We start from the raw sequence: 26,917 nt of genomic DNA on the forward strand, positions 1-26,917 counted from the left end.
CTATCTTCTATCTAGCCTGTCCTTTCAAAATTAGGGGCGACTGTGCGCAGACTGCCCTTTATCTTTGTGTAGCTTTGTGCAAATAAGCAAACAAACACAGTTGTACGAAACGCCTTGCTCATATCATTGTCATACACTAACAGCAAAGAATGAAATCTGTATGCTTTTGGACTTTGTTCTCATCTATATAATACATATATAGAGATATTAGCTCGATACCACATTAAAGATAACTTAAACAGTACCTGGTATTCTCGTCATATAGTTCTTAAACAGGACGAATGTAAGTCTATTATTTATCGTTCTAGGCTGCAAAATATTTTTATATTAATTAAAAACTTCTAAATTATGTTCATCAATATTTTTTAAAGAATTAGGTTTTTAGACTATCTATTTTCTTGCCTATGTCTGTATGTTCTTATTGGGTATATATTCAACAAAAAGTTCATAGATTTTGCTGAAAAGGTTTTACAGACACTAAAGTTACTCAAGAAACCACGAGATAAAATATATTTAATGAACACTAAAGCTTCTCATGAAATCTTCAACTAAACTATATTTAATGAACACTTAAGTTACTCAAGAAATCTTCAACTAAACTATATCTAATGAACACTAAAGTTACTCAAGAAACCATCAGCTAAATAATAGTTTACAGACACTAAAGTTACTCAATAAATCTTCTACTAAACTATATTTAATGAACACTAAATTCACTCAAGAAACCATCAGCTTAACTATATTTTATGAACACTAAAGTTTCTCAATAAATCATCAAATAAATAATATTTTACAGACTCTAAACTTACTCAAGAAATCATCAACGAAACAATATTTAATTAACACTAAAGTTACTTAATAAATCTTCTACTAAACTATATTTAATGAACACTAATGTCACTCAAGAAACCATCAGCTTAACTATATTTTATGAACACTAAAGTTTCTCAATAAATCATCAAATAAATAATATTTTACAGACTCTAAACTTACTCAAGAAATCATCAACTAAACAATATTTAATTAACACTAAAGTTACTCAAGAAATCATCAAATAAATAATATTTTACACACTCTAAACTTACTCAAGAAATCATCAACTAAACAATATTTAATTAACACTAAAGTTACTCAAGAAATCTTCAGCTAAACTATATTTAATCAACACTAAAGTAACTCAAGAAATCTTCAACTAAACACTATTTTACAGACACTAAAGTTATTCAAGGAAGTATTATTACCTACACTATATTTAACAGACAATAAAATTACTCATGAAAATCATCCACTAAACCAGATATTACTAACACTAAAGTTGCTTAAGAAAATATTAGCTACATACATTTATGAAGTTACAACAAACAACTATTATCTAATCTAAACTTACAGCTAAACTAAACTTATGAACTTGAAATTACAAGACATTATTAATTAAAATATGTTTATTGAAAACAAAGACTGTAGGATGTCTATCGCTAATGGATTAAAATTCAACTTTAGTTTTAGTGTCTTCAAGGCGAGAGTCTCTTTGATTCTTATAATTTGCTTGTAATTAGAACTACGAAGTTATTTTCGTTAACACTTCCGTTACATTCTTGGTTCAGATGTTTAAAGAACACCACAGATTTATATTATGCTGCCTTAAACTCAAAATACAGCTTGATTGATCCAACATAATCTCGTTTATATAACATAGATTTAGGATCTAACGACAGACTTATTGAAGGTCTGTGACTGTGATCAGTTTGATTCTACAAATTAGTATGGATCAGGTGAGATGTTTGTTACCCAACTTAATCCCGCAGATATAACTTAAGCTATATTATATTTACAAGCCTAATTATAGGCTAATAGTAATGGAAGACCAACTAAACCTGTAAATTATCCTCCAAGAGAGTGATTATTATCTGATATACGGTTTGAATTACACATGACAACTCTATCTGTAACAGTCAAGTAGCTTAGGCCTAGACCAATACATGTACAGAAATGAAAGCTGAAATAACTGTAATCATGTATTTTAATTTGATTTGGTTTGAATTTTCGCACAAAGCTACACGAGGGCTATCTACGCTAGCCGCCCCTAATTTTGCAGTGTAAGACTGGGGGGAAAGCAGCTAGTCATCACTACCCACTGCCAACCTTTGGACTATTCGTTTACCAACGAATAGTGGGATTGACCGTCACATTATAACATCCCTATGGCTGAAAGGGCGAACATATTTGGTTTGACGGGAATTCGAACCCGCGACACTCGGATTACGTACTAGTCGAGTGCCTTGACCACCTGGCCATGCCAGGGCTTTTATTTTGATAACATCATATTCTAACAACGTCATATTGTTCCTATGTTTATGAGCAAATTAACATAAAAGAAACTTGATTAAGAATGGAGTACTGTTCTTTTGTTAAGGCACAAAAGATTTGTTTATTTGAACCCGTAGTCGTATTTCAATAGCCTTTTGCCCACTTAGTTTCCACTTCAGGTGCTTTTTTTTTTTTTTAATGACCCACTTTCATCCTTTGATCTATATGTCCTTATAATAATTTTATAATCATCCTTGGATCTTGATTTAGTCCTTGTAATGATTATGTTCACTTGAATGATAATATATAGTTTATTATATAAACTTCTAATTTTATTTTAACATCAACGTTATAATTTTCCAAAAGAGGGAAACTCGCTTGACAAGTCTAGTGAACCGTCAGGTAAAAATTAACAGATTTAGAAACAACGTGAAAGAACATTTTCTGTTCGAAACATTTCCACAACTCTGATATTTTTTTTTTTTTTTGCGTATGGATCAAATGATGATACGATAGATGATTATAAAGGATTAAGTTTTTGTATGTATTAATTACACAGGCCTTCTAATTGAAACTTCATAAAAGCTGTTTTGGATCTAATAACGGATTTTCCATAATTCAGCTCTGCAGATTACTAAAGTAATATTTTTTTCTAACAAGTGAGGATTTTTTACAAATCGGGAACTAAAAAAGTGACTTCAATCAAATTAATTTTTCGTTTACCACATTGAACATTTTATTATTATTACGTTTGAGTTATCGAACGGTCGATAAGACTCACGTCGCGATTGGTCTAGAGAAATCTACAGCCAGTGGTTATCAACATTTAAAGTATAACAAAATATGACTCGATTTCTGTGAAAATGATTTACTTATGTAAAACTACATATGACGTTTTGTAAAAATTTTGTATGTTATGGAGAAAAAATAAATACCATTTTCTGGTTCATCATGGACGAATTACTGCAGGGCGTGTAAAAGTTTCAAGACAATAAAACCATCGCAAGCCTGTGTTATTATATATGTACTTACGTTTGCATACATATTTATCTGTAGCTAATCTGTAAACAACAGATTAAGTAATCAGGTTAAATCTCATAAGTTTGACCCCAGGTTCAATAAAGGTTTATTGTTGTTACCATAAAACGTAAACACTAAACATGCTCGCCTTGTCAGCCGTGGGGGCGTTATAATATAACGGTAAATCCAAAAAGAGTAACCCAAGAACTGGCGGTAGGTGATGACGACTAGCTGCCTTCCTAGGCCTGGCATGGCCTAACGCGTAAGGCGTGCGACTCGTAATCCGAGGATCGCGGGTTCGCATCCCCGTCGCGCCAAACATGCTCGCCCTCCCAGCCGTGGGGGCGTTATAATTTGACGGTCAATCCAACTATTCGTTGGTAAAAGAGTAACTCAAGAGTTGGCGGTGGTTGGTGATGACTAGCTGCCTTCCCTCTAGTCTTACACTGCTAAATTAGGGACGGCTAGCACAGATAGCCCTCGAGTAGCTTTGTGCGAAATTCAAAAAAAAAAAAAGCTGCCTTCCCTCTAGTCTTACGTTGTTATTTTAGGAAATAAACTTCGTGTAGCCTTGCGCGAAATTCAAAACAAGCAATACTGTAAACATTGAGTAATATTATGCCCCAACATCCATCACATGTGTCTCATGTTATAACTTAAGGAACAGAAATAATAAAGACCTAGTTATTTTTGATTCATCTAAATTAATAATTAAATATAACAGGCTTTCAAGTTCATATGTTGCTTTTATATGTCAGAATGTGTGTAATACTGTGTGTATTATCAGCTGGTGTTTTTTGCCACACTTAAAGTAGCATCCAGTGAGTGTACAAGTAGGTGGCGCACCTTACAGTTCAGCTTTCAATACATCTGTGGTTAAGAATGTTGAAATGTATTATTTCTCTCCTTTAATTTGAAAACATTTTCAGTTATTAATACGTATTTCAAAGATATACACACTGAATCATGTGTTTAGTTTAATTACAAGATTTTTGAAAATAATATTCTCCAAAACACGGATGTATTTATTACCAACTTGGTTAATGGAGTAAAATAGCACTATAAAAACAACAAAACTCACATTACCAGAGACGTACACACCACTTCCAGAACGTTTTAAAATGATTCAAGTAAAAACAGATTTTAACGGTTTTTATAATTCTTTATGAAAATAATAACAGTCACAGACAATATAATAACCTCTATAAAATTATCCCTCTATTTAGGTTGCAAAGGTTTCAGTTTCGTTGTACAATCCTGAATATTTTGGTTCATGATGTCTTTCCATTTATAAATTTTCACTTACGTTGTTAATAACTACATTTAAAAAAGACAGTTTTATTTATTTTTACACCAGTAAACGTAATACAAGGGCGGTGTTTTGGAAGAAAAGGGTTCTTTAGATTTATGGTTAGTGACTTTAAATTGTATTTTTATATTATAATGTTAAAAAGAGTCTTTAAAATGATAAAACTAACTGAATTAAATCAAGCTTCATATTGGATGACTCGATAATTATCGTTTTCGGTCGTTACCATAAAAAATTGAACCATGGGTAGAAATTCATTCATATAAAAATTACAAAATACATAACAAACGAAGCATCTATTTGGGTTGTAGAAAACGTTCACGATTTTCCAGATATGATCTACGTAATGACTCTAGAATTTTTTTCGCATATTCTAACAACTATCTTTAAAATATTAGCAAGAATAAACAGGCCTGGCATGGCCAGGTGGGTTAAGGCGTTCGACTCGTAATCTGAGTGTCGCAGGTTCGAATCCCTGTCACACCAAACATGCTCGCCCTTTCAGCCGTGAGTGCGTTATAATGTGACCGTCAATCCCAACGAATAAAAAAAAAGTAGCTCAAGAGTTGGTGGTGGGTGGTAATGACTAGCTGCCTTCCCTCTAGTGTTACACTGCTAAATTTGGGACGGCTAGCACAGATAGCCCTGAGAAGCTTTGTGCGAAATTCAAAAAAACAAACGAGAATAAATGTTCCACTCAATGTCCTTATAAATTTGTTTATTTCAACCAAATGATTGTTTTGTTGTTTATTTGTTTTTCAGAGAAAAGAATATGATTGGATTAACAGTGTTGATTGTGATTTTAACCGCGATGACTGCTAGGCCAGCTGAAACCAAGGAAGTAAAAGACAACACGTCATTAAAACTGGCAGAAGTAAGTAATAAGTTTGCACTAGATCTTTATAAGCAGCTAGCAAAAGATGAAAATATTTTTATCTCTCCTCTCAGTATCTCGACAGCCATGGGCATGGTGTATCTTGGAGCTAAGCAAAAAACAGCAGAAGAAATGGAAGAAATCCTAGGTTACAAAAATAAACAGCTTTCTAATGATGAAGTTCATCAGGGTTTCCAGAATATTCTTAGTTTGATTGATGAAACTAAAAAAGAATACGAACTGATCTCGGCAAATTCAATGTTCTGTCAAATTAATTATACAATTTTGGATTCTTATAAGAAAAGCCTAGAAGGAAAATATAAAGCAGAACTGATAGAAACTGATTTTATTCGTGCTGGAGAAGAGGCTGTTAACGAAATTAATTCTTGGGTAAAGGACAAGACATTTAACAAGATCAAGCAGCTGTTCGACAGTCCTCTGAGTACTGACACCCGTTTAGTTTTGTTAAATGCTATTTATTTTCAAGGAGCTTGGATTTCTGAGTTTAATCCAAATGAAACCTCGACTGGAACCTTTTACAACAATGGTAAAGAAGAGACACACATTCCATTAATGCACAAGAAAAGCAAGTTTGCCTTTGCATACATACAACACTTACATGCTAATGTCCTTGAACTGCCATACAAAGGTAAAGACATTGGCATGTTTGTTATTCTTCCTATTAAAAAAGATGGACTTTGGAACTTGGAACAACAGCTGACTTCAAGCAGCTTTACAGAGATCATCGACCAACTAAAAGAGGTAAAAGTTGACGTCATCCTGCCTAAATTTAAGTTAATAGATGAGAGAGACCTAGTGCCTTCTCTACGGCAACTTGGAGTTAATCGGTTATTCACTCCACACCAATCCAATCTGTCGGGTATCAATGGCGAGCAGGGGTTGTTTGTGTCTGGTATCAAACATAAAGCTGTTATCGAAGTGAATGAGGAAGGTAGCGAAGCTGCAGCGGTAACAGGAGTTGAAATATCTACACTTTCTTTAGGCCCAATGTTTCATGCTAACCATCCATTTTTCTTCTTCATCAGGGACAAGAGGACCGGTTTTAATATATTTCTGGGAAGAGTAAACGAACTTTGAAGCAATTATTACAAAAAAATAAAATAAAAGAAAGTTTTGAACTTTGTATGATCAATATTTTTCAGAAATTTCCCAAACTTGAAACGAGGTGTATGTTACATCGTTAAAGTGAAGTGTAATTTTAACAGATGAATATAAAATACAAATAAAAAATAATAATTTCTGTTAACAGTTTCATTTTAAGTGGAAACCTGATAAAGGGTTGTTGCACGAAACGTTGTTTCTGTTTTTATCAATAAAATTATATTAATTTGGAAACCTTTTCACCATTACTTTAAATTCTGTTTTGCATTTTGTTATTTTCTCGCATGCGAAATTATTTTCTTTCGAAATGGATGAATATGTTTAGATCACAGAATTTTGCTCACAAATATTACTGGATATATATTTTTTTTAAATTATCATTGAAAATAAATAAAATAACGAATGTTTCATCTGTCATTGATAAAATAAATAAACCGTTTGTGTTTGTTGATTATAAAAAGGCGCTGTTATGTAGTGCTGTAAATTTTAACGTGGAGGCCATTCATAATTAAATTTTAAGACGTATGTCAAATAAATCATTATTTTAAAGGTATTTCAAAGCATGGATTCAGTCTATTTTAAACAAACCCAATTTGACATGATTGGATCCAGTTAAAACATTAACAAACATTCAAAAACCGTTTGAACTTAAATTTCCAGCAAACCAGTTTAACAACAATTGTCTTGCTTAAAACAATAAGTTAGAGTTCGTCCCCCAGTGGCATAGCAGCACGTCTCCAGACTCACAGTAGTAGAAAACTGGGTTTCGATACCCGTGGTGTACAGAGCACAGATAACCCCTCATGTAGTTTTGTCCTTAATTACAAATCATCAAGCTCAGAGTTCGTGTGTGTGTGTGTGTTGTTTTTTTCCTGACAAACTTTTAATTGATTCGTGTGTATAACTTAGTTTTAATACAGTTACCCTTTAGCTTCGTATTATTTAACTAGATTAAAGACAACGGTCTACTCTCAAGCCTAGTCATTATCACAATAAACAGAAAAATTTAGTAATTCTACTGGGTAGATTTTAACGTTAAGGTTATACAACTGTATAACTATGTGTTATTTAACTAGGAAATAGTCAACAGTTTAACCTTATCTATACTTAACGCAACCGTTTATCCCAAAATTATTTAGTTATTTTATTAAACACAGGTTAATGTTGAGAATATAAGAACCATTTAACTTCAGGTTACTTTAAAAGGAAAAAAGAAAAGTCCACTCCTATAAATACATAACACAACCGTTTAACCAATAACTGATTATTCAGTTAAAACAACGACAATAGTCTGATGACTCATCATTAGTTCAAGCGTCATAAATAGTTTTATACAGATTATTTACTCTGTCTAGATTCTAGAGAAGTGTTTCTCTAATTCAGCTCTTTATATGTAGTGTTTCCAACTTACCCGAGAAATTCATCTAGTTTTAAAATTCATTTCTCTTTAGCACAACTGCTTCACTAGGTTATTCACTATTATCAGTAATCATTTAATATGATAAAGTATATCATTCAGCTAGATTATTAATACTGTAGGTGCGTATTATTAAGATTTTTTTATTCCTAATATATCTACTTAAAAATAATTTATTACTGTAGAACACTAGAACAATGTAAGTCACCTAAAAGTTTTTATTTTGTTTTCTTAATCTGAAGGACACCTTATACGATATACTTTTGACTAGAAGGAGGGATACCAGTTAGAAGCACCTGCCGTCTATGCAGCTGCTTTTAAACAAATAGTGTGAATGATTGTCACAACTGCAACATCACTCATAGGTGATGGTATAGAACTGTACGGTGGCATACTGCGACTCGAAACTTGGATCTTTCGACTAGCAGCTGTTACGAATTATAACTTATCACGGATTTATTATATGACGTATGTTAACGTATTACGATTTCAAATAGCCCGAAATTTTAATTTTGAAGTTAAATAAATGTCGATATGTATTAAATTTATCACATTTGCCAAAAAAATTGATAAACATAATATTTTTTTCTTATCACAAATATATTTTAGTGTACAAACAACAATACAATTTATTATAACGATTGCTACAAATAGTTAATACAAATAAGAATGTATATGCAAAAGTTTTATAAACTTACAAACAATATTAAGACTTCTATCTGGTTTGGAATTGAATATGATAGCTTTCGTGCAGCTTTGAGCGAAATTAAAACAAAGAAACAAACACAATCACGACGAGCGAATTAATTCTATACTGATACACAGGTACATTTCTTTTGACAGAAAAGCTCGCTGTCTCTTTAAACATAAGTTTTTCTGCTGAAGTTATGAGATGTTTTCGAAGAAGTACTAACGTTCGAAGTTAATTTGCTAAAGTTAACCGACTTTAAACGCTCGAAATCTATAAACATTCTTGGTTAAATATCTGTAATGTTCCGATTAATAAACGTTTATTACAGTTAATAACTGTAGCAAACCAACAATATTAAACTGCCTCTTCGCGTTGCGTTGGTTATCTTTTATAATCTTGAGAGGATATTTTCAAGAAATTTCAGCTAAGGCAACAATACTGCTATTTTATATACACATACCGTACATTGTTGATTCTTACACCCGAGAATTTTCTATAAATTTAGAGAGCAGGCGAGACTTTCGCAATGCATATTTAACACTATAACTTACATATATTTTTAAATATATATTAAACTGAAACAAACATCGATATTAAAATAAATATATACTAATAAGTCCGTTATACAGCCAAACGCTTATATTAAACAGTTATTGGCTTTTACATGAAATCCTTTTCATTGTATGATAAAAGCACCGTATTACAAATTTATCAGAAATGTTTGGTTTGAATTTCGCGCAAAGCTACACGAGGGACTGTCTTCGCTTCGCTAGCCTCCCTAATTTAGCAGTATAAGACTAGAGGGAAGATAGCTAATCATCACCACCCACCACCAACTCTTGGGCTACTCTTTTACCAACGAATAGTGGAATTGACCGTCACACTATAACGCCCCAACCGCTGAAAGGGCAAGCATGTTTGGTATGACGGGGATTCGAACACGCGCCCCTACGAATAAGGTGTCAAGTGCCTTAACCACCTAGCCAAGTATCAGAAATGTAAGTATGTGATAATGCAATGTATAGAATTTGTAATTCTTCTTCGCGTATTCACAAAATATTCTAATAATATAAAAAAATAAATCATTCCGATCATTGTGTTTCTTTATTAATATTTAGCATGTTTCTTATGTTGAATCTGAAACAAACAAAAAACGTTTAATTTATACTAGTCTATGTGTGTGTTTGTTCTTCATAAAGGTATGCAGGTAGACAATGAATTTAATAAATGTTGTGTAACAAATAGCGGCAAATATCATATGATATTGCAAAATTCATGTGTGTGTGTGCGCGCGTGCACAGGAAGCGGCACACATATAACTCACGTATTGATTAAGTACCCTTACAATGCTTCGCTGGAAAATGCAAAGTGTCTGACAATGAAAATGTACAGGCGATATTTCTAAAATACCGAATAAATGAATGTTTAATTCAGCTATTTTCAGATCGATTTAAAAGAACTAGAAAATACACAGCACAGGAGATAAACAATAACATTCAGTTGTGATCACGTAATCGGTTAAAACGTTCTTTGTCGCTAAGTGGTTTCCCAACAATTGTTTTTGTGGAAGACGGACAACAAAGTTCCAGTTCCCAGTTGAGTCAAGTGAAAATTTTAATGACTTACATCGCTGAAATACAGGATTCGATTCCCCTTGGTGGACACAGCCTGATGTGGCTTTTCTCTCTAACAAAAATCCGAACGAATTTTGTGGCTCTTTCAACATCAGATTAATTCAGTGTAGAACATGAATCATATTACACAGTTACATAGTTCTAAGTTAATACAAATATGTGCTCAGTAACTACATGTTTCCCAGGATCAGACCTAATCAGTGTACGATATGAACTGCACTACTCAATTTCAAAAAGTGTAAATTAACATAGGTATATCTTCAGTCTATTCAAGTGTCTCTCGTGATCAAACATATTTTCCAAATTGTGATTTTTAACAGTAAAAGAACTGTTGTTTTGAATTAAGCACAAAGCTACACAATGGGCCCACCACGAGTATCGAAACCCGGGTTTTAGCGTTGTAAGTCCGCAGACATACCGCAGAGCCACTGGGGGCCCTTTTTTTTTCATCCCATCTTAAGACCTCAGAATTAAACAGTAAAAGAAGCAAAGTTTCGTTTAATAATATCGTTATAATCATTTATGGTTTTGTGAGAATAGCTGGACACTGAACTACTTGTAATTTTAGGTAAATATATAAGGGATTTTAAAATCGTTAGGAGTTTCTGAGTTTAAAAGATGATAATAAAAATCAATTATACTCTGTAGCTTAAAAATGTGGCTTACAATTTAGAATAAATAATCAAAATTAGTGGTTTTAGCTTCTCTCCTTTATTCAATTTCCAACTGGTTTATTTTTCGGACCGTATGATAAACGAGACTCACGTTTAATCTCTCAGTGCGGTACAAAACGCCATTTGAGCCTGATGGAAACAACTAAGGCCTGGCATGGCCGAGCGCGTAAGGCGTGCGACTCGTAATCCGAGGGTCGCGGGTTCGCGCCCGCGTCGCGCTAAACATGCTCGCCCTCCCAGCCGTGGGGGTGTATAATGTGACGGTCAATTCCACTATTCGTTGGTACAAGAGTAGCCCCAGAGTTGGCGGTGGGTGGTGATGACTAGCTGCCTTCCCTCTAGTCTTACACTGCTAAATTAGGGACGGCTAGCACAGATAACCCTCGAGTAGCTTTGTGCGAAATTCCAAAAACGGAAACAACTATGATTAATTTCAATGTATTGGCACTGAAAACAATATTTTCCCTGAAAAACGTGGTCTGCTTACTTTTCGGAGAACAGTCGTGACAATGTTGTCACGGTTTTCTTTTGAAACTTTCCATAAACCGGATAATGCGGATCAAAAAGTTTCCAAACTATCCTGACATTCTCCGATGGCTGGTTATTTCTTTTTTCTTTCTTTTTGTATTTCACGCAAAGCTACACGAGGGCTGTCTTCGCTTCGCTAGCCATCCCTAATTTAGTTGTGTTAAGACTAGAGGGAAGGCAGATAATCATCATCATCCACCGCCAACTCTTAGGCTATTCTTTTACCAACGAGACCGTCACATAATAACGCCCCCATGGCTGGGAGGGCGAGCGTGTTAGGTGTAACGGGGATTTGAACCCGCGACACTCAGATTTCCCTAACCACCTGGCTATGCTTGACCTTCACAGACAGAGAGTTAACTATTTTACATTTGTTACACAATCCTTAAATAATCCTAGGTGTCTCTCAATCAGAGACAGGGGAGCGTTAAGACTATTTTAGTGGGGGTGGGGTACATAATTTCAGATATGAGTAAATTGCATTGGACAGCAACTGTCAAGTAAGTTCCTCGTCGTATGAAACCATAATTTGATGATTGCTAACTAAAGAACAGTATAGAATTAAAAGCTCACGATTCTGAAGTCTCTGAAGAAATAAAAACTGAATATTGGGGCATGTTGTGCTAGTTGTAATACAAAATCTCTTCATACAATATTCCATAAAAACTGAATATTGGGGCATGTTGTGCTAGTTGTAATACACGATCTCTTCATACAATATTCCATAAAAACTGAATATTGGGGCATGTTGTGCTAGTTGTAATACACGATCTCTTCATACAATATTCCATAAAAACTGAATATTGGGGCATGTTGTGCTAGTTGTAATACACGATCTCTTCATACAATATTCCATAAAACTGAATATTGGGGCATGTTGTGCTAGTTGTAATACACGATCTCTTCATACAATATTCCATAAAACTGAATATTGGGGCATGTTGTGCTAGTTGTAATACACGATCTCTTCATACAATATTCCATAAAACTGAATATTGGGGCATGTTGTGCTAGTTGTAATACACGATATCTTCATACAATATTCCATAAAACTGAATATTGGGGCATGTTGTGCTAGTTGTAATACACGATCTCTTCATACAATATTCCATAAAAACTGAATATTGGGGCATGTTGTGCTAGTTGTAATACACGATCTCTTCATACAATATTCCATAAAACTGAATATTGGGGCATGTTGTGCTAGTTGTAATACACGATCTCTTCATACAATATTCCATAAAAACTGAATATTGGGGCATGTTGTGCTAGTTGTAATACACGATGTCTTCATACAATATTCCATAAAAACTGAATATTGGGGCATGTTGTGCTAGTTGTAATACACGATCTCTTCATACAATATTCCATAAAAACTGAATATTGGGGCATGTTGTGCTAGTTGTAATACACGATCTCTTCATACAATATTCCATAAAAACTGAATATTGGGGCATGTTGTGCTAGTTGTAATACACAATCTCTTCATACAATATTCCATTAGATGTATGTACTTTTGTATCAAATTAACAATAATAAAATAAGATTTACTAAATAAATGTTTTGAAAACTTTTTAGGTTTACCACCAAAGAATCGTATTTTGTTTTTGAAAATAGCATTTATAACCAGGCTAATGGTAATGCTGTGATATCCAAATTAGCCCCAACACTCGTTAATTTGTTCTTATGTCATCAAGAGATATGCTAGCTAAAATAATATTTTTCTCAATTTAAAACAGTCTATAATGTAGATAATTATTTTGTTACTTTCAGAGAAACCGTACCTGTTGAGAGTTTTGGAATTTATTCAACAGTAGACATCCTAATATTATATTCAGTGAAGAATATCAAAATAATCACCAAATTTAACTTTAAACCTTCTTATTTATGTTAAATCGATAGATTTTAATGAGAAACTTTGCATAAAAAAGACTTTCACAGTGTTATATTTTAACCTTAACAGTTAAATACCATTTTCTTTTCAGAAAAATCTAGTTAAAATATAGAACTTCATCAGGCATATAAGTTAACTATTAATTCTTTTCACAAGAAGATAGATAATATTAACATATTTTTACTAAAAATATCTTTCTACTGGCTTTATTTGTTCGTTTTTTATTTCGTTCAAAATGTGTGTGTGTGTGTGTTCCCACAGCAAAGCCGAGCTCACCATTTCGCTCAAAGCTACACAAGGACTATCTGCACCAGCCATCTCTAATTTAGCGCTGTAAGACTAAAGAAAAGGGAGCTAGTCTTCACCACCTACCGCCAACTCTTGAAGTACTCTTTTACCAATGAAAGGTGGAATTGACTGTCACTTTATAACGACTCCCACGGCTGAAAGAACGAGCATGTTTGGTGTGACAGGGATTCAAACTCTAGACCCTCAGATTGCGAGTTAAGCGCCCTAACTGCCAGGCCATGCAGGGCCGCTTTCCATAAGGCATTGCAAGAAATCCCTAATCTACCAAATTCATCTTATCTAATAAATATCTGCGAAGAATGTAAGCAGACCGGAAATTATAGATACCAGAGTGGAACCAATTATCTCTGGCGAGAACAAATAAGGCCATACCTCTACAATAAAATATATCTGCTAGTGAGGAGCACATAACAGGAGTAATATGACGGACATACTAGAAATAATGAAATTTCTCAAACAGGTGTGGAACAACAACGTGGAAAATTGTGGTAATCGTGAAGTCCCTATAATAAAGGTGAGCTCTCTGAATGTAACTCATCCCGTTGCTTTCAATAATAGACTCTATATACCCAAGCAAACTGTATGCATCATCTTAGAAAAACCAACACGTTTTCACCGAGTTACAAATCAAATCTTCACCTTTAGAATAACCATTCGAATATATAAATATAAAGATACACTAAATTTTAACTTTGACAGCAACAGATAAGCAAATAGAAACCTCAAAAATAATCGGGAACTGCATTAATTTGCTTACATTTCCAGAAACTTTGGTTATCAAGAATATGCAATATACGCATGAACCCACAATTCAAACATTAAATCAACCTTAACTTACGCGTCTAAGAAGTTTGAGATTCACGAAAGAAATAGAATGGAAATTACTTTCCATGGAAAATAAGTCTTTCTAGAAACTACTTTCCATTTCATAGATAAATTCTGTCGCCAGAAAAGATCTACGACGACGATCCAAATGACTTTATGAACATAAGTTCATCCAGAAGAGAACTGTGTTATGTTCTAAAAATGCTACGCAACCATCCTTCAAAACAGACCACAATATGGTGATAAGAAAGGAACAAGAAACTTTTAGATGGACAAACTTAAATTCCATCGAAGAGTTGTTGAAACACTAGTGAAGATCGTCAGTTCTGGTTTGTTTTGAATTTCGCTCAAAGCTACACAAGTGCTATCTGCTCTAGCCGTCCATAATTTAGCAGTGTAAAACTAGAGGGAAGGTAGCTAGTCATCACCACCCACCGCCAACTCTTGGGCTACTCTTTTACCAACGAATAGTGGGATTGACCGAACTTTATAACGTCCCCACAGCTGAAAGGACGAGCAGGTTTGGTGCAGCGGGGATTCGAACCCGCGACCCTCTGATCACGAGTAGAGTACCTCAACCACCTGGCCATGCCGAGCGTAAATCGTCAGGAATGGTTAGATCCGAGGGGAAAATTAATTCTGATTCTATAAAAAACTAAAGTGCCATCTAGTGAGTAATATAGAAGTAACAGAAAATTGCTAAACGTGTTTGATATCGCAGCGTTTTTTGTTACAATTATTCGTGATGTAAGTGAAATATTTTTTTCAAAAATAAAAATAAGTTCGTCACTAAATAATAATAACATTTTCATTTATAATAAATCTATTTTCCTATGGCACTTAACAACAACGGACAATTTTATTTGTTTGTTAAGCACAAAGTTACACGTGGACTATCCGTGATCTGCTTACATAAAGTAACGAAAGCTAGAAATTCAGGGGTATAAACCCTCAGAATTACCGCTGAACTATTGGACTCTACTTTAATGCACTCCTAACATACTCTATTGATAATGAGTAAGAGAGAACAGAAACAACTGTATATTTAAAAACTGGAAGAAGTCTCAATACTGGAGAAAAATGTTTTGACACGTAAGTGTGTTCTTTTCGGTTTCACGTTGTCTTTTGAGGACAAATTTATTAACAACAGAAATTTTGAATTTCAATTCCTGGGCGCATGCGCAATAAGTCAGGGCCTCATCAACAACACTCACGAACCAAACCAACTGCCAGGGAAGGAGCTTGAAGTCCAGGATTTACGTAATCCTTTCAGCGAAATAACGAGAAAACAGTTTAACTTAAAGTTACCTTGAAAAGTGTAAAATTTGAAAGACTTGTGTGGTTAAGCAATATTCAACGATTCTTGTTTCTATATAGTTATTTTTTTGAATATACATATATATATTGTTCATTTTCAATCCGTTTAATGGCCAGAACCTTTATAATCACATAAAAATGTTCAAATATCACTAAAGATAATTTGAGTTCAAACGTAACAGTACCTGAAGATAAAAACAGCAGGTAATTATATTATATTATGCCAACCCTGTAACTAAAGTTGACGAAAACGTTTCTGAACATTAAAAAGATATTAAATATAGAAATACAAACAACATATTATATGTATGTATATATGAGATTCTGTCCATTAATTGGATTGGAAATCAACAAGAATTTTAGTATATATATATAGATAGATAATTACGTAAAGAAGAAGAATCGTCGAAAGTTGTTTAATCATAAGTCTGCCATATTTTAATACCTTTCAAGACCCCTTAAGTTAAACAACTTCCTATCTTTCTATGTACTTAAGTAAGCTCAAAATTCTTTGGTCGTATAGACGCTGTTAAACAGTTTTCCTGCAAGAAGACAACGTGAGATTGAAACATGAATATGTGGAAATTAGCTTCTTTCAAGGCTTCTCGTTCCATTTACTGTCGTTTATTGTTCAGACATAGCTAATTTGATAATATGAACTCTATATCGAAGACCAAATACAAATAAACGTGTCTTAAATACTTTTGAAACGAAAAGCCATGAGCTTTCATTTGCCAAGGTAGGGCGGTATATGTAGCATAGTGGTCAGCGAAGCCAAATTGTGAATCCGAAGGTTCAGGGTTTGTGTATCGCTGTCGCAAAAACGCGCTTCGTACATTGCAATCGTGGATACGTTAAAGTGACAGTAAAATCTCATTATTTCATTATAGTAGTTCAGAACTGTTTTGCACCTAGTCTGTCAGTCAGTAGTTAGGGACAGCTATGCGAAGATAGCCAATTGCACAAAAATTCTGAAAGATATTACCAAAAGTTAATTGTAACTCTGGCTTGGATTGAAATATATAACTTATTTGTAATTGATATTAGTCTCGACGGCAGCAAATGCGTGTGAGGAGAGGGTAGTGGCTATAGTGACATATTTTGGAAAAGGTAACTGAAATCATATAACTGGTAATCACAGCTATTACACGTCACCGTACATTATTATAATAATGTACTTTAGCTTTAATTGCATTTTATTTTAGTTTTGAGTTTGTATTTGCCATATATTTTTTATTAAGTTGTAATCTGTAGCTTAACGAGGAGGGCGCGATTGGACGGGCAAGACTCCCCTTAAGGCACTCCCACAGCGCCGGCCCTTATTAACATAGTCAGATTATTTAAATATTAAACACGAATTTTGGTATTGCATTGTTCTGCAGCATTGTTTTAAGGTCTGATATGCCAGAGGTAGCCACCTACCATTTACCATGTACGTTTGCTACCAATGGTTAAAAAGGAAAACCTGATCATCAACCTATTTGTTTTTGCTCTTTCACGTGAAGAGTCGTGCTGACATTCTCTATGCAGAGAGTTGCCCTTGAGTACGCAGTCGCATAACCTTGCTTGTCTGTCACGTCAGCTGGTGTAACTATAGCATATTTGGTTCTCTGTGGTATGTATCTTTTATGAATAAGATAATCATAGATGTAGAATTATTTATTACACTTCAATATCATAAGTGTCTTATAGATTTATAGTAATTGTTTATACAAATTGCTGTGTTTTTAATATCCCCAGGACCGTGTACTAATTTGTTCATTACATTTATAGTGTATTAATATGACCATTAGTAATTGTACTGAGTTGTAGACTTAATATTGCGTATGCCCCTAATTTAGTAATTAGGGGTCTTTTGATAAATACAGTTATTCGCGGTTAGCATGAAAACCTTTTTCGGATTAAATTCGTTATTGAATCTTAAATTTAAAACAATTTTCAAGCCTAGACTCTGGTGGCTAACATAAACCCTATTCCTTCTCTGTGTTTGGACAAGGCAGTTGTTAAACTTGATGTATTTACTAGATTTTCATCTACATACAGTACTATACTTCCGTTTTGAAATTATTTTTCACTTATTTACTTTGTAATGTTTACGTATTTCGCGGCAACTCGCCTATTGCTTTACGTATTGCTATAGTTCTGTTTGCTTGTTGTTGTTTTTACATCACTAATTACCTTTTTCATGTGAACAAATCCAGTTCTAATTGTTTATCAGTACACCGAGGGAAACGAAGTAGTGTCGCGGCATGGCCAGGTGGTTAAGGAACTCGACTGGTAACATGAAGGTCCCAGGTTCAAATCCCCCTCACACCAAACATGCTCGATCTTTCAGCGGTGGGGGTTATAATGTTACAGTCAATTCTACTATTCGTTGGTAAAAAGAGTAGCCCAAGAGTTGACGGTGGGTGGGATGACTAGCTGCCTTCATTCTAATCTCAAACTGCTAAATTAGGGACAGGGAACAGGGAGGGCAGGTAGCCCTCGTGGAGCTTTGCGCAAAATTCAAAAGAAGTAGATTAAAAATACCTTCTACATATTTGACGTCAGCTATTAAATGCAATTTGGCTTCGTAATCTGAGGGTCCCGGGTTCGCGCCCGAGTCGCGCCAAACATGCTCGCCCTCTCGGCCGTGGGGGCGTTATAATGTGACGGTCAATCCCACTTTTCGTTGGTAAAAGAGTATCCCAAGAGTTGGCGGTGGGTGGTGATGAGCAGCTGTCTTCCCTCTAGTCTTACACTGCTAAATTAGGGACGGCTAGCACAGATAGCCCTCGAGTAGCTTTGTGCAAAATTCCAAAAACCAAACCAATTCAGTAAAATACGAAAATGGAAAAAAAAAAAAACACGTTTTTAATAGATATATTTCTCTGCAGTGAGTCGAAACTAAGGTTTTTCCCCACATTTCCACGAATTATTATAAATAATCAAAGATGTAGTAGCTGGCGGACCGTATAAACAGCCACCAGCATGTTACGCAATTAAATATTAAGTTAACACAGACACCTGCCGGCTCAAACTGAGTGAGAGAAAACGTTGTCCATGTAAAAAAATATATTATGCGGTAAGCGTTAGCTTCATATCTCAAAGCAGTAAGACTGATTTTCCAGAAAACTAATTATTTCTCACGATTAAATAATGGACTTAGATCAACTCAGCTTGACCAAGACTTCAGTTTAACGTACTCTTAACTTGTAAACTACGTCGCGTGCAATAGGTCTTAAATCTTTCACTTTCAACACTTTTTAAAGTAGTTTCAACGCATCTCTTGTTTACTTGATTCTCCAACCAGTTTGACAACATGAATGGAAACTTTACGTGTAGTTTCTTAATCTCAAAAATTGTCAACGAACCAAAGAGATTCGAGGCTTTCTCAGGGGCTCGTGTTTGAATGAGCCGATTTCCTCCAAACTTTGTATTAACATCTAAGGAGCTTAATCACATTGATTTTTTCGAAATATTTAAATCTGAGAATGAGCCCCAGTTTGGGGCCAAAGGAATTTAGTGATCTCTAAAGGACCGAATTCCAGACTCACACATGAAAGTTCACGAGTGCATCTAGAGAGTAGTTCAAAGTGATTATACAAGTTTGTACTTTCAAAATTTTCGTGGGAGGACACGTTTACAGTGGTCAAGTGGCTTATAGGAGCTCTCAGAATTGGTCGAATGAATTTAAAGTAGACAAGAAACATATAAGTTATCGTTCAAAACATTGTGAACTATTTGTGATGGTTGTGGACCGTATCTGTACTATCAAGACACACACCACAACAACTTGCTATAGGACACTATCTATGAGTGATACTCCACTTTCTGTAGCTCGAACTGTGGTTATCCAACTGTCATATATTTTCAGTGGATGTGGTTCACTTGACTCTTGCCTAACATACCAACGTTTAAGGAAATCTATTTAAAAGTACCTAAAATATAACATCTCTAATGTTGATAGTTTCTTCCTTTCTTTTACTTTGCAAAGAAAACGTGTACGGAAACGTTTTTTGATAAAATAAAACATACTTAACCCTTACCGATAAATTTTTTCAACCTATAATTAGGAACTTCATTTAGTGTAACTACAAGCCACTTGAGTAAAGTTATTTAACAAAAACGCTCAAATTTAACGCCAATTTTGGCGAGCTCTTATGCAAAAAGTCATATGAGCCAAAATTCCATCATTTTTGCTACAGCTTTACTTGAAAATAAAAGCTAGCTGTTGTTTTCTTTTTGTCATACGGATTAAAAATGGGTGATTTAGAATAGTACAGATGAAAGGACATAAAGATACGTAATTATCGGTTAGGCCAAACATGCTCGCCCTTTCAGCCGTGGGGGCGTTATAAAGTGCGGTCAATCCCACTATTCGTTGGTAAAAGAGTAGCCCAAGAGTTGGCGGTGGGTGGTGATGACTAGCCTTCCTTCTAGTCTTACACTGCTAAATTAGGGACAGCTAGCGCAGATAGCATATTCTAAACACGAATATGTTTATTTTCCTCATTTAATAAATAACTTTCCACAAATTCTTAAATATCTCAGCCCTTAGTGATTTATACATAATATTTTATTTTTTTAAACAAAGGTACTAAATCCACTCGATCTTTAAACTTGTCTGTGAAACTGAAAATCAAACGAAACTATCTTTGACATACACATTCAAAGACGAAACTATGAATTTAGTACCTCTGTTCACATAAAGCTTTGACGTATTTCTCGACAAAGCCCTGCTGTGATCGCTGATGTGTTATGTCATGCTTGCTCAAACTTGTAGGACAACAAATGTGTCTACCCTCAAGTGGAAAACCTGTTCTTTGATACACGGAAAAAGTAAATTCAGTTTATTAAACCCTCAACCCACCTTTGAAGTTGCGTACCTAATATATACCTTTAAGACATTAACCTTCAATTTAGCAACTTTTCATTATTGTTTATTAAAAGTAATTACATATTGGATCATATTGAGTAATTTTATTCTTTTACCCGTTAACAACGTTTCGAGAAAAGAAATTCCAAAAGAAAAAAAAAAAAAGGCTTGGATGAAATCAACTCGGTTTCTACGTAAAATACGTAAGAGACCCCTACAGCAAGGAAATGGTTTTATTGTAATATTTATGGTATTTAAGGCCCGGCATGGCCAAGCGTGTTAAGACGTTCGACTCGTAATCTGAATGTTGCGGGTTCGAATCCCAGTCGCACCAAACATGCTCGCCCTTTCAGCCGTGGGCGTTATAATGTTACGGTCAATCCCACTATTCGTTGGTAAAAAATAGCCCAAGAATTGGCGGTGGGTGGTGATGGCTAGCTGCCTTCCCTCTAGTCTTACACTGCTAAATTAGGGACAGCTATCACAGGTAGCCCTCGAGTAGCTTCGTGCGAAATTAAAAACAAACAAACAAAATTATGGTGTTTAAAAAAAATAGTGGCTTGTATGTTATTAGATAATTGCACTCTCAAACAGTTTCGTGCATAACTAATTTAGAAATGTGTTTTTAAAAAGCCAACAGGATACGGACCACATAAGTAATCCAATATGATTGTATCCGCATTATTACATAATACAATACAGTATAACTGTGTTTTTATTAACAAGTACGTTTTTTTTCCTTTCTGCGTAGTTTGCATCTTTGTTTTACACGTGTTTGAAAATTAACATGATTGCAGAACGTTACGAGAATAAACGATATTTCTTTCATACAATATGTAAAGAATCGAAAATAATTACTTTATTTACATAGAATGTTACAGGCTTACAAGTCCCTGGTGGCACAGCGTTATGTCAGCGGATTCACGACGCTAGAAATCGGTATTCGATTCCCGTAGTGGGCAGAGCACGAACAGCCCCTTGTGTAACGTTATAATTAACTAGAAACAAAGAAATCAAAAACTAAAAGTAACTCCAAGGTTTCTGAAATATTTTGTTTATTGAGAAATTTTTGTACAATAGTTAATGACTGAATCGGCATGTTTTGTTACCAATAAAAAATAAAACAACTTCGTAAACAAATTGTCAAGCAACATAAACAATGGAACATAGTTCTCCAAGCATGTCAGTACATTTTCTATTAAGGTTCACATAGCTACAAAGCACAAACTGTGAGAATGTTTAAGAATTGAAAGATATTATTTTTATAATCTTATTTAAAAGAACACGAACGGTATGTCACTAATTATTATAAACATTTATCCATAAGTCAACAATTGGCTAAAGTCGAAACTGGATATGAATTCATTAATTTTGTGTAACCTATGGTTTTTTCACGATAAACCCTCGTATCACTAATGCGGTGCGAGGCCCTATTAGGTTTCAAAACAAAACTATTAGTCCCATTAATTGTTGTTGAAACCCCCTATGGATTTCATTCAATTTTTAGTATCAGTTCTTGTACTTTAAGGCACGACATGCTGACCGTCCAGATTGCCTTTGTTTGTTAATAAACACACAGCTACACAAAGGGCTATCTGTGCACTGCTCACAACGAGTATCAAAACCCGATTTTTAGCGGTGCGAGTCTGCAAACATACCGCTGTGCCACTGACGGGCCTCACATTGTGAACCATATGTAAACAAAAAAGAAATTTAGGGTTAAGAAAGAAAATGTTATTAATAAATAGAATATTTCGGGTATATATATATTTATGAGGAAAAAATGTTCACATACATATATGAATTTCACCATTGTCTTTTATTTATTGCTATAACTTAAAATGTTTTGGTAATTATTATTCCAACTAGATGATAGATGTTTTCATTCTGATTATCAAAGATGTGATAATGTTTCCCGAACTGTAAAACTTCGATAGTTGGTGTTCGAAAAAAAAAATGTTTCTTTCTATACTAAAAAATATAAATTACAATACTGATGTTTTTAACAGCAAATAAAAGCAAGATAGTAAGAATATTTTTTAGTTTTTCGCTCTTTCCTCCTAACAAATGATTTTCTAAATCACTTTCAAAATCATGCTTCATTTATTTCTTAAACTTCTGCAAGTTATTTAACGCATGTAACGAGATGACTTTACTCGAACAAAGAATGAATATTAGCCTGTATTTAATACATTAGAATATTATTGAATTAACAACTACAAATTTAGACACGATGATGACTTGGAAAATTAGACATATTAAAAAACACAATAACTTAAAAGAAAAAAAGAATGAAATATTTAGGTTTTAAAACTTTCATCAACAGATTATATATCACTGTCAAGGTTAGTACCAGCCACTTAGTTGTAAACAGAATTGATTAATAAAAGTTAGAAAAATTTATAATCCCTCTAAATATGTTGTTTAATAAATAATTACATTAACACTGAAGTCTGATAAATATTGGGAAACCAAATAATAAAAAGTTCCATAAAAGATTCTACTGTACTTATTATTACAGAGTGAAGTGAATGTCCAGTCAGTATAAATATGAAAAAAATTGTGGAATAAGCGTAATTGAACATTGGTTAAAACCTCTGTAGTTTGAAGTATGATCAAGAAAAAAAAACTGACAAAACCGTGATATTTGAATGAGTACAAAGATTCAAGTAGAAGAAATTTTGGAACATGTCCATAAAGATACAGCATTGTAATAATTTGTGTAAATAAGAAAGAAAATAATTTATAAAAGAACTTTCTTAGTTTTCAGTTGTTGAGAACAAGAACGGTATTGAAAATGTAAGTGTTAAGTTTTATCAAATTATTAAATTAAACCTTAATTTTGTTTTTGTTTTAAATTTTGCTCAAAGCTACATGAGGGCTATCTGTGCTATTCGTCCCTAATTTAGTAGTGTAAGACTAGAGGGAAGGGAGTTAGTTATCACCACCGACAACCAATTCTTGGGCTACTCTTTTACCAGCAAATATTGGGATTGATCATCACTTTATAATGCCCCCACAGCTGAAAATGCGAGCATGTTTGGTGCAACAGAGATTAGAACCTGCAACCCTTGGATTACAAGTCCCTTAACCACCTGGCAATGCTGGGCTGCCTTAATTTCATAAGAATGCTTAGTGATAATACTGTTGGCAGTTAAGAACGCCTGTATATGGTCATAAATATTATGAGAAAATGATGTAGAACGTATTGTTTGGGTGATGAAGATATATTTTATGTTTATGTATCCGACATTCCAAGATTATAGATAATTTATATACCTGAATTTGCAATGAAATAACATAATGAAAATACGCTTTTTCTTTGAAGTATCTAATAAAATAATAAATAAATATTAACATTTAACATTAAGTCGGATTTAATTATTTGATATACAGAGAGAGCTGAGTTAAATAAACAATGTTATATGATCAGTATAGAACTTTCTTTCAACAGACAATAAAAAAAATAAATTGTCCCTTTCATTGTTTCTTTTGGAATAAATTTGAATATCACCAAAGTTTATTTTGACGTCAATAAGTACACTGTCAAAAATTTAATCAAATAATCAATTATATCATTGTTTACCTACAAAATTTTGGTACGTGCCAACGAGAAACATTCGAACAAAAAGAAATTTTACCTATTTTTATAGAATTTACCATTTTCTTTCTTTATATTTGTTTTCACATGCTATTGAAGTTTAAAGTCATGCACCACAGGAACTTCAGATCAATACAGACAATTGTCTAAGTATGTGTTAGTGTGATTTGATTTCAAAACTACAATCTGTTCTTTCAGAAAAGTAAGTATTCTTGGAGTTGATCAGTTTCTATAAATTATAGATTACATTTTATTGTATTCAAAATAAATGTGTGTGTGTGCTTCCTTATAGCCAAGCTACACTGGAACATCTGCTGAGTCCACCGAGAGGAATCAAACCCCTGATTTTAGTGTTGTAACTCTGTCGATTTCAAAATAAAACTAGACCCTTTAAACTAAAATATTTTATATGAAATTTATCACTATATATATTAAGTAGAGATAACAGATTAAATAAAATACTATTGAATCACAAAGTTTTTTGGGTTTTTTTTTTTCCTGTGACAGATACAAAGATGCAGCAGTTAAGACTTGTACTACTAATCTGGGCTTTAGTAACCATAACAGCTGCTACAGAAGAATGGATAGGTGTCACCAGCACTGTAACACATAACCTAGCAAATGCCATCAATAAGTTTGGACTTCATCTCTTCATGCAGTTACCAAAAAATGAAAATATTCTAATTTCTCCTCTAAGTATCTCAACAGCCTTGGGCATGGTATACCTGGGAGCCAAAAATAAAACAGCACAAGAGATGGAAGTAGTTCTAGGTTACAATGATGAACAACTTTCTAATGGAGATATTCACAAAAGTTTCCAAAATATCCTTCACACTATAGAAAGATCCAAAGAAGAGTATGAGCTAATTATAGCTGACTCAATGTTTTATCAAAGCAATTCTTTGATAAGGAATTGTTATAAAAGGAATCTAGAAGAAAAATATAAAGCACAAATTAAGGAAACTGACTTTGCTGGTGATGAAGAAAAATCAGTTAATGAAATAAATTCATGGGTAGACAAGTCAACACACCACAAGATCAAGCAACTTTTTGAAAGTCCTTTGAGCAGAAATACTCGTTTGGTTTTAGTAAATGCTGTTTACTTTCAGGGCACCTGGGTTTCTAAGTTCTTTCTAAAAGAAGGAACTTTCTATAATAATGGACACAATCCAAAAGTAGTTCCATTAATGTATTTAAGGCATGAATTTCCCTTTGCTCACATAGAAGAGTTGGAGGCCAAGATCATTGAACTGCCCTACAATGGAAGAGACTTTAGCATGTTTATTGTTCTTCCAATCACGAAAGATGGAATTTTAAACTTAGAACGTCGTTTGAACCCCAAAATATTGGAACAAGCCATTGAAAATCTGACAGAAACTGAAGTTGATGTAACCCTACCCAAATTTATATTGTCGTATAAGAAAGACCTTTCTGACACACTGAAGTCACTTGGTCTGGTAAGCCTATTCTCAAAAGAAAAAGCAGACCTATCTGGAATCAATGGTGGAAGAGATATGTTTGTTTCTCATGTAAAACATCATGCTACTATTGAAGTAAATGAGAAAGGCAGCACTGCTAGTGCTGCAACAGGTGTTGGTATTGTTGGTTTTACTTACCATCCAAACTTTTATGCACACCACCCATTCTTTTTCTTCATAAAGGACAAAAGAACTGGGATAATTTTATTCACTGGGCGTGTAAATAAACTCTAACAAATTTTATACTTGTGTGCTATTCACAAGTATTGTACTAATGGTCTTTCAAGTTCTTTCTATATTTTACATGCATGGTTATATTAAATTAATATTCTTTCAATCAGTAAACAAGAGAAAAATATTTACAATTTGTTTAAAATACAGAAAATCTCCTAGAACCTAGTGGGATTAATAGATTTTGTAGACCAAAATATTTAAATAAATCCTATGTTTATATATTTTTTGTCCACTTTAAGATATAGTTCATCATGACTACATAGTTTTAAGCTTGTTTAGACTTCTCTAGTTTGTGATATAGGAATATTCTATTTGTCTTGATGTAATTTCTATGCTCGTGTTGTACGATCTTGAATCACCTAGCAACCATAAAGCTGACGCTAAAATACTTTAAACACGAATCCTTCTTTGATTCCTCTTTAAGTAAAAGTGTGCATAAGTTCTAACATACAGTCTTATGTTTTGTAAATTATTTGTATTAAATCTATCCTACCTGGTATTGCAGAAATAAACATTATTAGCATAACTAACTAGAGGTTTCTTTGGTATTATGTAAATAGACAGAATGCTTCTTGAGAATATACAAGTCACCTGATTAACTTAACATAGAAATAATTGACCAAAGTAATATTTTTGGCCACGACTGATCTTGAGTTTAATACACAGAGCTCATGACAGAACTTCTTATAAGTACAACAAACCTTTTTGACCCTCAGTGTAGATCCCCACAGCTTTACATATTCATGCATATATAGAACTATGGTCTGTTGTCTGATATCTTTGAAAGAAAAAAAATGCATCAGCACTCCTGACCAGAATCACTGG

The 26,917-nt window shown here is 33.8% G+C and overlaps 1 protein-coding gene across 1 annotated transcript; it reads left to right on the forward strand.

Moving 5' to 3' along the window:
- On the forward strand, positions 1-26,619 carry LOC143245606 (uncharacterized). Its single transcript, XM_076491962.1, has 3 exons — positions 1-283; positions 5,399-6,606; positions 24,888-26,619. Exons 2-3 carry the CDS (start codon positions 5,409-5,411, stop codon positions 26,090-26,092), a joined length of 2,403 nt encoding a protein of 800 aa, XP_076348077.1. The 5' UTR covers positions 1-283; positions 5,399-5,408; the 3' UTR covers positions 26,093-26,619.
- The last annotated feature ends 298 nt before the right edge of the window (positions 26,620-26,917 follow it).

The sequence above is a fragment of the Tachypleus tridentatus genome, chromosome 2, assembly GCF_004210375.1.
Source record: "Tachypleus tridentatus isolate NWPU-2018 chromosome 2, ASM421037v1, whole genome shotgun sequence".
NCBI classification, from domain to species: Eukaryota; Metazoa; Arthropoda; class Merostomata; order Xiphosura; family Limulidae; genus Tachypleus; species Tachypleus tridentatus.